A 13,032-nucleotide genomic window follows, 5' to 3' on the forward strand; every position below is an offset into this window, starting at 1 on the left:
GCTCAGTGTGTTGGGCAGTGGGAAAAGAATCAAGACACGGGGAACCAACAGGGCGTAGGTGACCTGCACTTGAGAGAGGAAGAAGGGAACAAAAAGGCCCTGGGTTTAGGTTTAGGTTTAGGAGGATGAGTAAAAGCTTGTGCCCTTCTGTTTAGCTTCAGAATTGTCATGCTGTGGGATTTTCCAGTGGGGACATCCAGCAAGGAATTGAGTATCCACATCTGGAGTTTGATAGACAATTTGGAATGGAAGTAGAGATGTGTGGGTAGCAGGCCCTGAGTGAGATTGCAAGCAAAAATGAGGTTTGGGCAGCCTTCGCTAGAGCCATTGCACCACGGTGTGTATGGATGGATGTGTGTGTGGATGTGTGTGTGGATGTGTATGGATGTGTGTGTATGTATGTCTGAGAGAGGGACATGAAGACTAGGAAGTGGGGAGAGACGCAGAGGGGAGGCTGGATATGCTGGCAAGGAAAACATAGCCACGGATGTTCCAAAGGACAAACAAGGGTCCAGAGTGGGAGCATTGGGCGAGCAGGCTTAGTTGGATAAAGATCTAAAGCTCAAGAGACTGGAAAGATGGATCAGCAGTGGTGCATTTGCCTGCAAAGCCTAACAACCAGGGTTCGAATCCCCAGTACTCACATAAAGCCAGATGCACAAGAGGGTGCAGGTATCTGGAGTTCGTTTGCAGTGGCTGGAAGCCCTGGTGCATCCATTCTCTCCCTCCCTCCCTCTCTCTCTCTCTCTCTCCTTGCAATAATAAATAAAAATTTTAAAATATATAAATAAACAAACCCAAGGTTTTTGCCCTAGCTAAACTTTTCCCTCCAATTATTGTAGTATCTGCTTACTTTTATTTCTAAGTGTACTTTTTAGCATAACTTCTCCCCGTCAGACCCAGTCTGACCCGGGTTCTAGATTCTCTTCGGTCGCTGGTTGGTATCTCTTGAGGAGAAAAACAAACCAGAGAAAAGTCTGCCCAGATTAATCGATGGAAGGGTCGTCTCAGCGATTCTCTGTGATCCTAGAGGACTCACCACCAACCAGAGTCTGGCCCTTAGCTCTGTCTGATTCCTGTTATCCACCCTAAGTCTTCAGCAGGTTCATGGTAAGATCAATAGCAAGCGTAGTCTGAGCTTTCCTTATATGCGTGGCACTGTGCTGGGAGGCTAGCCATTCTCTCGGTTAACCCTCACGATAGGCATTAAACCAGGTGCTGGTCTCGTCCTCGTTTGGAAAAATAAGCAGCAGACTCGAGAGGCTAAGTAAGTTCCCACGGCCGTGCCGCTGCTAAGTGAGACACCTAGAACGTTGCTCAACGTTTCGGGGATGAAATAAGTGCTTCCTGGCTTAAAATAAAAACTGTTTTCTCTGTCTTTCCCTCCATTTCTTCAGTCTCAGGAGGAAGTCTGCGATTTGCTCCACGCGGCGCCCTTCCAGAATATCTTGCCCCGAGTCTACATCAAAGGTAAGATGCCTGTACAGCAAAGGGACGTCCCCCCCGTTGGAATTCATGCTCGCTTCTTCAGTGAGAGCCACAGTCAGCGGGGGAGAGGTCTCAGTGTGACTCCTATGGAATAGCCACAGAATCCCAGAATTGGGAATGATAGTCCAAGCCTTGTTCCTTGCTCCTAAGCTGCCTCAACTAGGTTGCTATCTAACCATGGTTAAATTCCTCAAGGGAGGCCAGGTATGGTGGTGCATGCCTTTAATCCCAGCATTTGGGAGTCAGAGGTAGAAAGAGCTCTGTGAGTTTAAGGACATCCTGGACTACATAGTGAATTCCAGGTCAGCCTAGGCTAAAACAAGACCCTACCTTGAAAAACCAAAAAATAAAAAATTCCTCCAGGGATGGGAAATTCACCATTTCACTGGACAGATGATTCCATTACTGGACAGAGCTCACAGGAGGCACTTCCTTGTAGCCAGTCCTTAACATAGCTTCCAGAACAAAGGAGAAAGTTCTGAATGCTCCATGCAGGGTTTGGAATAGGTCTAAATCTCATGCTATGAAAGGGCCTCCATCCATTGTCACACAACTCACGTTCTCAAACTTGACTCCCACAGAGGGAGAGCGCCTGGAAGTCCGGATGAAGCGTCTGGAAGCCAAGTACGCCCCGCTTCACCTCGTCCCCCTGATAGAACGGCTGGGAACACCTCAGGTACAAAGCCCACATCATGGGCCCAGAGGGGAGAGCTTGCGGTCCAATGTCCTCATTGTACAGATCAGAGAAGGGAAGAAAGTGTTCAATACTGTAAGGCCAGCTCTTGGCAAGAGTGAGTCTGGGGTAGGAGGTACTGCCTCTCCGGCCTAAATTCTTTCTTCACCTGTATCTTGAATCCTGTCAAGAAAAAATGGAATTCCGTTCCCTTCGGTACTATCCATACCCCTGTCAGGTACCAAGAATTCCGCACTGTCTCTCAAGATTCAATTCAAACTTCTCACACTGAGCTCTATAGGTCATTTCTGGGCTTGGGGTTTTTTGTTTGTTTGTTTTTGGTGTGTGTGTGTGTGTGTGTGTGTGTGTGTGTAAGCATGTGTATGTGCGTGTGTGTGCACGCATGTGGATGTGCCTCACAGTGCCTCATGTACTCACCTAAATTGGGAGGTATTTACCTACAGGGGCAGGAGCTGAGCATCAGCTCCATCACCCTCTGCCCCCCTTTCTTTTGAGGCAAGCCCAACAGACTGGCCTTTTTTTTTGTGCGAGGGAGGAAGAAGGAAGGAGAGAGAGAGAATTGGTGCACCAGGCACTCCAGCCACTGAAATTGAACTCCAGACGCGAGTGCCCCCTCGTGCACATGTGACACCACACGCTTGCATCACCGTGCATCTGGCTTATGTGGGACCTGGAGAGTCGAACACGAGTCCTTACGCTTCGCAAGCGCCTTAACCTCTAAGCCTTCTCTCCAGTCCTCTGCCCATCATTGTTTGAGCCAGAGTCTTTTACTGATACCAGAGCTTGCTGATTTTCACAAGCCTGGGTGATTCTCTGGTCTCTGCTCCCCTGTGGGATGGAGTTACACACTCAGCTGTTTACATGGAGTCTGGAGATTTGAACTTGGGCCATTTACACCATGTGCTTATACTTACACAGTAAGCACACTTGGCTGCTGAACCATCTCTCCAGCCCAGTTCTAGGTTTTGTTTTAAAGAAACACCAGAATAAGAGTGCTATGGTCACATTGTTTGCTGAAAGAAAAATCTCTGAGTAACTTAAATTTCCATCTGAGAGGCACCGGTTTCATGCAGTGAGGCATGCCCATCGAAGCATTATACACATGTAGATTCACCACCTGCTGAGTTCATAATAATAATAATGAGTGGAAGAGGTGCGTTTAGGTACATCTGTCGGTATGACTAGACCTTCAGTACACAGTTGGCTGGATAGAGCGAGCTCTAGTTGACATTCAATACCAAGACCATGTAAGTCAAACTCCCTTTCTGGAATGTTCCATGCCTAGTTCATCATGGTGGCAACCTCTGAGGAGAGATGGAGACAGAGACTGGGTGGGAGGAACGGGAACAAAAGACCCCTTCAGCTTTACCTGTAATGTTCTGATATTCTCAGAGTTGTATGGGCTCCTGGTGCCTTCTGTAATTGAAGTGAGTTTATAAAAACTGGTTCCAGCCGGGCATGGTGGCGCACGCCTTTAATCCCAGCACTCGGGAGGCAGAGGTAAGAGGATTCCCAGTGAGTTTGAGGCCACCCTGAGACCACATAGTTAATTCCAGGCCATCCTTGACCACAGTGAGACTACCTTGAAAAAAAAAAAATACTGGTTCCATTTGCCATGAACACTGAGTTGGTAAGATTTGAACTCTGCCTTCAAATACTGCAGGGAGACAGGATGAGAGAGAAATGGGGGTGAAAGAGAGGCAACAATATCTGTTCTTACCCTTTAAGTTGACTTAAAGCGAGCCCCTTTTGGGGACAATAAGTGAAGATCCAGGAAGAGGGCACCAGACCAGCCAGGGCACTTCGTTTCACAGCCACACTGACTGCTGCAAAGACTCAGGTTTAAATAAAGCCTTCCTCTCTGGGGTTATCACAGACCCAGAAAGACCCACACCCTCACCAGAGCACAGGAAATGGCCACTCCAGGTCCCATCTACACTGGTGTCAGTAAGGAGCCCCCCTGCCCTGGCTCCTGCAGGCCACAACCCTCCCTCTGCAATCATGACTAAATGCAAGAGGCATGTGAGGCTTTGGCTCACAGTGCCGAGGATTCGGTACTGTGGAGTTCACACACTGTCTTTTGTAGCTGGCAGGACTTAAACAGAGGAGATCCTCCAAATGATTTCCTTTTAGGGAGAAATCCCCACAGCATGGCATCGTGTCTGCTGCTGGTGGTGTCATTCTGCAAGAATCCAGCTTCTCAGGGCCCAGCTTGGCATGTGTTTCCACTTAGAGGACCGTGCATTCCTTCCCTGCTCTGATGAACACCACTGCCTTGGGGTGGATAAGAGATCTCAATTTGTCAAAATGCTGAGTGTTTGGCAAACAAAAACCTAGTGAGAGAAGAAATACCAGCTTCATAAGCTCCTGGTTCTCAAGGCATAGTCTAAAACTAAAATCAAGACAACCTGAGAGTGAGTCGTGATTACTGGGGACTGGGACAGGGCAGGAGGGGCGATGGCTGGATGTGGTGGTGTGCACTGTAAGAACGTCTGGAAGTTCTACACCAAATTCTACTAATGGGAATAATAGTGTGTGTTAGTTTAAAAAATTAAAATTAAAAATTAAAGGCTGGAGAGATGGCTCAGCAGTTAAAGGTGCTTGTTTGTAAAGCCTACTGACCTGGGTTTGATTCACCACATAAAAGCCAGATGCACAAAGTGGTACATGCATTTGGAGTTCATTCACAGTGGCAGGAGGACCTGGCGTACCCATATTCATTCCCTCTCTCTCTCTCTCTCTCACACACACACACACACACACTCGCTCTGTGTATGTGTGAGAGCATGAGTGTCTGTCTCTCTCTTTAATAAATGACTAATTTTTAAAAAATTAAATAAAAGCTGCTCATGGTGGCACACGCCTTTAATCCCAGCACTCGAGGGGCAGAGGTGAGGGGATCTGAGTTTGAGACTAGCCTGGGACTGCTGAGTGCATTCTGAGGTCAGCCTGGGCAAGAGTGAGACCCTGCCTCAAATAAAAATCCTTTTTTATTTAAAAAAAAAATCAAACTTGGAGCTGTGAAGTCAAGGACAGCCTGGGAATACAGAGTGAGTTCTTGGTTAGCCTGAGCTAGAATGAGATCCTACCTTGAAAAGTTAAAAAAAAAAAAAGCTTACCAATGAGGTAATGGGATAAGTAGGGGATTTTAATTTTCTCTCCTGACTTGTTATTTAATTTTTTTTCCCAGATTTTACTCAGTGACCATGTATTACTTTTGTGGAAAGGGTTACAGGGTAAACATTCTTTCAGAGGGAAGGAACGCGGACCCTTTCGTGGGCTACCATGGGAGGGGATGGCAGAGTTCAGATCAAGCTGCAGATTTTATACACACGGGTGCCAGTGTTTCTAGTTCCCACCAGGATAACCAAGCAAACACCTTTAACCACTGAGCCATTTCTCCAGCTTCCTCACCAGGTTAACCATGGTAGTTAGTGAGCCGGAAGTCTCTGTCTGTGTCAGTTTACTGAAGAGAGCACACTCCGGTCCTGCGTTTACTGAGCTTGTCCTGTGTAGCAGACATCTCTCTGACGTGCAGAGCCAAACAGCAGAATGAGTACAAGCTCTCAGTTTTGTTTTTTGTTTTCTTTTTTTATGAGAGCGTGCGCGCGAGAGAATTGGCCTCTAACAGAGCACTGAAGTCAAACTCCAGACACATGAGCCACTTTGTGCACAAGCATGACCTTGTATGTTGGCTTATGTGGGTTCTGGGACTCGAACCTGGGTCCTTAGGCTTTGCAGGCAAGCGCCTTAACCACTAAGCCATCTCTCCAGCCCGATTCCTTTTATTTGTTTGTTTGGCTTGTTTTGTTTTGTTTTGTGTTGTGTTGTGTTGTTTTGTTTTTGCGAGGTAGAGTCTCACTCTAGCCCAGATTGACTTGGAACTTGCTATGTAGTCTCAGGCTGTCCTTGAACTCATGGCAATCCTCCTAGCTCTGCCTCCCAAGTGCTGGGATTAAAGGCATGCACCACCACACTTGGCATCCAATTCTTTTTTAAAATATCTTTCTAGCTACCTGTCGCTGCCTTGCGTGGTCTCCCTTGTCATGCACTAATAGTCCATGCAGTTAAGTTGACTGCCGTGAATAGGGGCACCCTCAGCTTTGTGTTTGAAATGCATGCCTGCGAAGCCTTCTCCAATTCACTTTTTTTTCCTAGACCTCTTTTCGAACTTTACGGTTGTCATGCCAACCACACTTAGGGCCCACATTCATCGCAGAGTCCGCGTTGGCATTTCCTGACTTATTTTCTTCCAAGGATTTACTCAGAGGCCGCTCTCATTTGGGGGTTTCCGGAAAAGGTGAGGCGGAGCCTCACAGCCTCGCAGGAGGACGCTGGAGGAGCCCGAGCCCCGTGTGTGTCTGTGGGGCGCGCTCTCTCCGAAGCCATGTCTCTTAGCTTTGTTCCCAGACGGGGAGGCCTTACGTTGACCTTGGATTTCACTATGTGCTCCGCAGCTGCCTTTTCAGCACCTTTGTGCTTAGATATTTTCACTCGAAATGCATACGGTTATGTTTGGGTGTCTGTCTGCCCGTCCGATTGCCAGACATGCAGTAACCAGGACCCAGACAAGAAGCCAGCTGAAACTGTTAATAGAGACCATTCGCAGCTGTCAAAGAAAGACTTTCTAGCTAGGGAAATGAATTCCACGCAGTCACGGGCACATTTTAAAACATGGGCATATGCTCCTTCTAGCGCATTCCGTTGTGCTGACCTATTTTAAGTGTGTGGAAACTCACCCATGTCTCCCAGCCCATCTGTTCTCATGATTAATTCTGTTCTTCTCAAGATGTTGTCTGCACACACACGCACACACGCACGCACACACTCCATCTTGCTGTGGAATGGTGCAGGTGCTATGACTTGGATTATGGTCTGCGCCATTTCTCCCAAGTTGCTTAGCTCGCTTAACCTGTAGATAGAAGCTTCTGGACGAATCCCAGTTTTATGCCCGTTGGCTGCTTCTCTGGCCCTCTTTCACCTCGTCTGAGAGATAGAGATAATTAGCATACGTCACGGAATTAGGCAGGGTCGATACCAGCACACTGAGCACAGCCTGGTGCATTGCAGCGTTGCACACACAGGTAGCGGAAGAGCTCAGCAGAACTGAGAGGGTCGCCTCAGGCTTTCCAGTTCCATGCTGGGAGACAGAGACAGGCGGATCCCTGGGGCTCACTGGCCAGCCAGTATCGCCTGCTTGGAGAGTTCCAGGCCAGTAAGAGACCCTGCCTCAAAAAAGGGTGCATGGTGCCTAAGGAACAACAGCCAAGGTTGCCCTCTGACCTCCACACAGTGGGTACACAGACACACACTGATTCCTCCACCGATGGCACCTGCATTTTAACTTGTCCTAAGTGACACTTACTGCGATGCTTCCCTGCTGCCCCTCAGGCAGGTTCAGTCAGTGCCCTGCTGTGGACAGGACATGAGTCCCGATAGCGAATTCTAGGTCCAGCCAGCGCCCATGCTTAGGGCTCCCGTGGGGGCTTGCGTGTGGATGCACCACTGACGCGGCCCCTCCCTCCCCAGCAAATCGCCATCGCTCGGGAGGGTGACCTGCTGACCAAGGAGCGGCTCTGCTGCGGCCTGTCCATGTTCGAGGTCATTCTGACTCGCATTCGGAGCTACCTGCAGGACCCCATCTGGAGGGGCCCGCCGCCCACCAACGGCGTCATGCACGTCGACGAGTGTGTGGAGTTCCACCGGCTGTGGAGCGCCATGCAGTTCGTCTACTGCATCCCCGTGGGGACCAACGAGTTCACAGCTGAGTGAGTGTTGCGCACCCGCCTCCTCGCTCCCCGGGCATCACTGCGATGCCAGAGCGGTCAGCCAGAAAGGAGGACAGTGGCCAGAGTGGCTAAGAACTACTGATACCAAGTGCACCGGTCCCGGTGCTGAGAACAGCTGGGAAGGACGAAAGTGGACCACTTCCGGGCTGGGGTGGAGAGAAGAGCACGTAGCTTTGTGGTGTCACTCGGGGCCGCTTGGCAACCAGGGCAGGGTGCAGGAGCCACAGAGGGGGCTAAGTAGAGCTGAGTGCCCAGACAAGAGGTGACCCAGGAGCAGTGCTTGGAATTCGGGGCTACGTAGGGAAGGAAAGGACTGGCAGAACAACTGGGGCATGGGAGAGTGAAGGGCAAGAGGGAGCCCCTTGAAGGGCTGGTGTTAGGAATCGCACTGCCCACCTCATCCCCACAAAACTGCACCCCAGGGAGACAGGGGACCCTTTCAGGTCACCCAGTCCTGTCCCCAGAGAAGACAGAAGCAGAGCCCCATTCTTCCGGCACTCAACCCAGCTGCGTGCTGAGGAAGGCACGGTGGGGGCGGTAACAAGCCTGCCCTCTTAGAATCCGGCCCACGCAGGCAGGTAGGGATCAGGGGTATAAGGTTGCCTCTAGGGAGTTTTCCCTAGGAAGGGAAAGCCAGCAGCTGCCGGGAGCCAGGTCCTTAAAGCCTGGTGACGGGGAAGCAGAGGACCTGCCCAGTTTGGGCCGGGCTGCTGTGTAAGGACAGAGCAGATGGCAGAGGGGTGGCCCCACAGACACCCACATGTGTCTTGGGAGCTGAGATCCACAGTGGATCTTTATGAGAGCCCAGAAGACCCCCGTGGTCCCCACTCCAGGGTCTGGGCTCCCTGTACCTACCCTGTCCAGTGTTCATCTTATAGAGCCAAGAGTCTCCTCTGACTGACCTCGAGTGGCCACACATCTAAGTCTCAAAGGCAGGCTGGGTTTTTATTTTTATTTTTTCTTGTAAAGTCCTCTCTTCTGAGCAGACAGTTGTTACCTAGTGGGATCCACACTCCTTTGTGGTTAGAAGGCATCAAGATACAACGAGAGTGCCTGGAACAAATGAGCCCCCCCCCCCCCCGCAAGCTTCCCTATAGGTTTAGTGTGCGGGTCCCTGGCTGGGCCTGCACTGCAGGCTCAAGGCGATGGCCCCGTGCCCCCCGCCTCTCACCCCAGCGCTGCCGCCCTCTCCTTGCTGCAGGCAGTGCTTCGGCGACGGCTTGAACTGGGCCGGCTGCTCCATCATTGTGCTCCTGGGCCAGCAGCGGCGCTTCGACCTGTTCGATTTCTGCTACCACCTGCTGAAAGTGCAGAGGCAGGACGGGAAGGACGAGATCATTAAGAACGTGGTGGGTGCCGGCAGCCGGCCTGGGAAGGCGGGGCTGTGCCTAGCTACAGGCTGCCTTCCCGAAAGATGGCCTTGAGCTGCTCAGAGAGAGCAACTCCCCCACACACACGCCTGAGGGTGTAGACAGCAGCTGGAGATCTGCTGGGAGAAGGGCCCAAGTCCCCCGCTCTTAGCTTTATACCCCAAGTGTCAGGGGGTGCTAGGCTCCTGGCCTGAAATATCCCATCACCCCTATCCCGGGCTCACACTATGGTTGTGCCAGGTTCTGGGGGGTGGGGGACTGGGTGCTGGTCTTGGCTTGCGGTGGGAGAGCAGAGCCCTCTCGGGTAGGGTCAGAGAAGACTTCCCGGGAGAAGGGGCTTGGCCTGAGTCCAGGATTGCCAGCAGCGCATGTAGTGGGCAGCTTGGGTGGGTTCCCGACAGGGGAGCAGCTGCCACAGAGACACAGGCAGATGTCCAGGACAAAGGCTAGAGACCAGGGCCCAGATAAGAGGAGACAGCGCCTCACCGGGACTGCTCTTCTTTTAAACTGTGGTTATTCAGCAGGGCGTGATGGCCGTCTTTAATCCCAGCATGATAGCTATGTGGTGAAAATTTCTGAAAGCTGCAGAGGCGTTGAGTAGATTTTCGCATTTGATTTGGAAACCTAGAAGGCCTTTGAACAAGAGAGTGGCATGTTTCACCAGGAGCCTGGACCCCAGGGTCTTGTACTATCTCTTCTACCTTTTCCTCCCTCACCCGAACATCTTCCTCCCCCTGCAGCCCCTGAAGAAGATGGCCGACCGGATCAGGAAGTACCAGATTCTGAACAATGAGGTTTTTGCCATCCTGAACAAGTACATGAAGTCGGTGGAGACGGACAGCTCCACCGTGGAGCACGTGCGCTGCTTCCAGCCACCCATCCACCAGTCGCTGGCCACCACCTGCTAGTCGGTGGTCTTGCACATGTACAGATGTTTCACCAGGCGGGGGAGAAGCAGGCGAGGAACCACCGGTCAGCCCGCAGCGGTCCGACTGGACAGCGCGTGGAAGCAGACGAGAGCTCCCCAGACGTGTGTGCCCCGCTCCCGGGGGCTGGCCTCGTGCATGCTCTCCCTTGACACCCCCATGGTGGGCTTGCCGTAGTGTAAATGAAAACCAAACTCAAACCCCGGGGCGGTGTGCGCTTTCTTTTCTTCTTTCCCGTTAGTGTGTCCACGAGCTCCTTTTCCATCCTGCAGCTCCTCCCGTCCCCAGCTGTGGTTGCTTCCCAAGGCCTTCTCCCAAGAGCGCACCTTCCTACCCAGTATCCATAGGTCATCCTAGGACTGAAGTCTTGGGAGACTGACAGAGAGGGTGGCCGTGACAGAGACATGTCCCTGGCCCTGCGGTGAGCTCGGCTTGCAGGCCTCTTTCTCTTCTCTGGCTCCCTGGTGACCCCTCCTCCTGCTCTGGAGGCGTGTGCTTCGACGAGAGGTTGAGTCATGGTAAACTAAAGAGAGGTTCCTGACTGCCGTGACACTAGATGGTGCCAGCTAGGGCCTTCCACAGGCTCCACGGGTCCCATTCCAATTCCCCTCTCAGAGCAGTGCCAGGGAAGTGGCAAAAATGCTGTCAAAACCATACCCTAGCCGGGCGTGGTGGCGCGCGCCTTTAATCCCAGCACTGGGAAGGCAGGGGTAGGAGGATCGCTGTGGGTTCGAGGCCACCCTGAGACTCCATAGTGAATTCCAGGTCAGCCTGGGCTAGAGCGAGACCCTACCTCGAAACACCAAACCCTGACTGAGCGGCCTGAGGTTAGGACAACGGACACGCTGCGTCGAAGCAGCGTCTGTGAACACAGCCAGGAACACGGGAGCCCAGTGGGAAGCCGCTGTGTCTTCTCGGCAGCATGGCGGTGAGGGGCGACTCGGGTCCTCACACGAACGCTCGGTTAGCGCTGGACCACGCAGGGTAGCGGACGTGTCAACAGCACTTCACACAGCACCGGCCAGTAACCAAATCAGTGGTCACCTCTTGGCATCGAATCACATCAGAGAATCTCCCACAAGAAAGAATTCAGGGCTTATTACCATAGGGGCCAAAAGCATCTTGGAGACAAGAGGGCAAAATATGAACAATCCTTGTCAACAAGCTTTTAATCATGAGATAGACCCCCACAAAAGATGTCCTACTTCAGTTCACTGGAAGGATCTTCTATGGCTCAGCTGCCGAAAGATTCTTGGAACGTGTTAGGTTTTACTGTCAAGTTCCTGTTCTCATAGTGCTCCTCAAGTTAGGTTTTGGGGTATAGATTCTCTAACAAGGGTGTGTTTACTTCTGTTATCCAGACTGAATTAAAAATTCCTCCTACTGATTCCCCAAGATCTCTAGAAATCTTCACTTTCCCATGTTTCTCTGTTACACACCGAAGATGGCGTCTCACTACTGTAGGGAGCTTATTCTGCCAACTCGGGGCTTCCGGCGACTTCTGAGCCGTGAAAGAAAGCACTGGTCATTTAGGAAGGAGGTTTAAACTGGAAGCTGGCCGGATCCCATCAGGCACTGCTACATCCTATTCCATCCTTTTTGTTTCTCTCTTTTGATGACCTTAGATGTAGTCCAGAGCCAAAGGAGACAGGTTATTCCACATGGCATAGTTATGGTAACTCCCACCTAAAAATTTCTAAGCTTCAGAACCTTCCAGATCTTCAGTCCCTCCTGGGAGCAGCAGCTGGCTCTCCTCAGATAGATGACCAGATTTTAAGTTCTGCAGTTCATCTGAAGTCTTTGATCGGGTTTGTAAAGATGGGGGCCCTCCCAACAACTCATCGCTCCCCTCTGCATCCATCACCACAACACTGACCCTCTGGGAAGAGTCACATTATCCTTCAGAGATCTGACCCCAGTAAACGCAAGTCCTCACTTGCAGGAGAGAGTTCATTCCCTCAACTCGCCAGCACCTCTTACTTATGGACACTGGACACGTTTACTGTTCTATCCTCACTGGTTTGTTGCTGTCCCCCCTTTGATTTTTTTTAATGTATCTAAAAATCAAGATTAAAAGCTTAGATATTAAAAAGTTTAAAAGCTTCTGTTTCAGAAACTGTTAAATGTACCATATTTGTATTAAGAGTTGTTGGGGATTTTTGTACAATGAATTTACATTTATTTATGGTGACATATTTACGCTTGTGATCAAATAATGATGTTAAATTCTTAAATCATATTTGCTATGCAGCTGAAGATGATATTTTGATTTGTATTTTGGGGGTATCTGTGTTGAGTTGATAAACATTTCCATCTCCATTAAAATTGCTTCCAAACTAGTAAAAGGAGCACTTTGGTCGTGACTTCCGGGACAGATTCCAATCCTTGTTCATCTGCGGTCACATTAAAATGAATGTCTAGAACCAGGTGTGGTGGTGCACACCTATCATCCCAGCACCCGAGAGGTTGAGGCAGGAGCATCACTGAGTTCAAGGCCAGCCTGGGACTACAGAGGGAGGTCCAGGTCAGCCTGGGATGGAGTGAGGCCCTGCCTTGAAAAATAAACAAAAAAGAGTGTCTAATCAAACACCCTGAAAGAGATTGGAAGAAACTATATCCGGTCAGTGCATCCTAAACTAATGGCCTATTTTGTTTCAAAGTATTGATTTGTTCTACATACGATATAGGAAGTTTGGTCATGTTTTAGGAATTGTTTATTCTGAGTATAGCTACGTACTTGTTCATCCCTCCTTTTGAGAGGGAAA

At 50.5% G+C, this 13,032-nt stretch overlaps 1 protein-coding gene across 2 annotated transcripts in view; it reads left to right on the forward strand.

The window, feature by feature from the left end:
* Cyfip2 (cytoplasmic FMR1 interacting protein 2) overlaps positions 1–12,606 on the forward strand; it is a 129,251-nt gene extending 116,645 nt beyond the window's left edge. For both annotated transcript variants that reach the window (XM_045151495.1, XM_045151496.1), the window contains 5 exons: positions 1,398–1,470; positions 2,070–2,164; positions 7,712–7,950; positions 9,173–9,320; positions 10,082–12,606. In XM_045151495.1, the coding sequence (XP_045007430.1) occupies positions 1,398–1,470; positions 2,070–2,164; positions 7,712–7,950; positions 9,173–9,320; positions 10,082–10,249 (723 nt within the window). In that variant the 3' untranslated portion in view covers positions 10,250–12,606. The remainder of the gene's footprint in view (positions 1–1,397; positions 1,471–2,069; positions 2,165–7,711; positions 7,951–9,172; positions 9,321–10,081) is intronic.
* Positions 12,607–13,032: the final 426 nt, after the last annotated feature.

The sequence above is a fragment of the Jaculus jaculus genome, chromosome 6 (genome assembly GCF_020740685.1).
Source record: "Jaculus jaculus isolate mJacJac1 chromosome 6, mJacJac1.mat.Y.cur, whole genome shotgun sequence".
NCBI lineage: Eukaryota > Metazoa > Chordata > Mammalia > Rodentia > Dipodidae > Jaculus > Jaculus jaculus.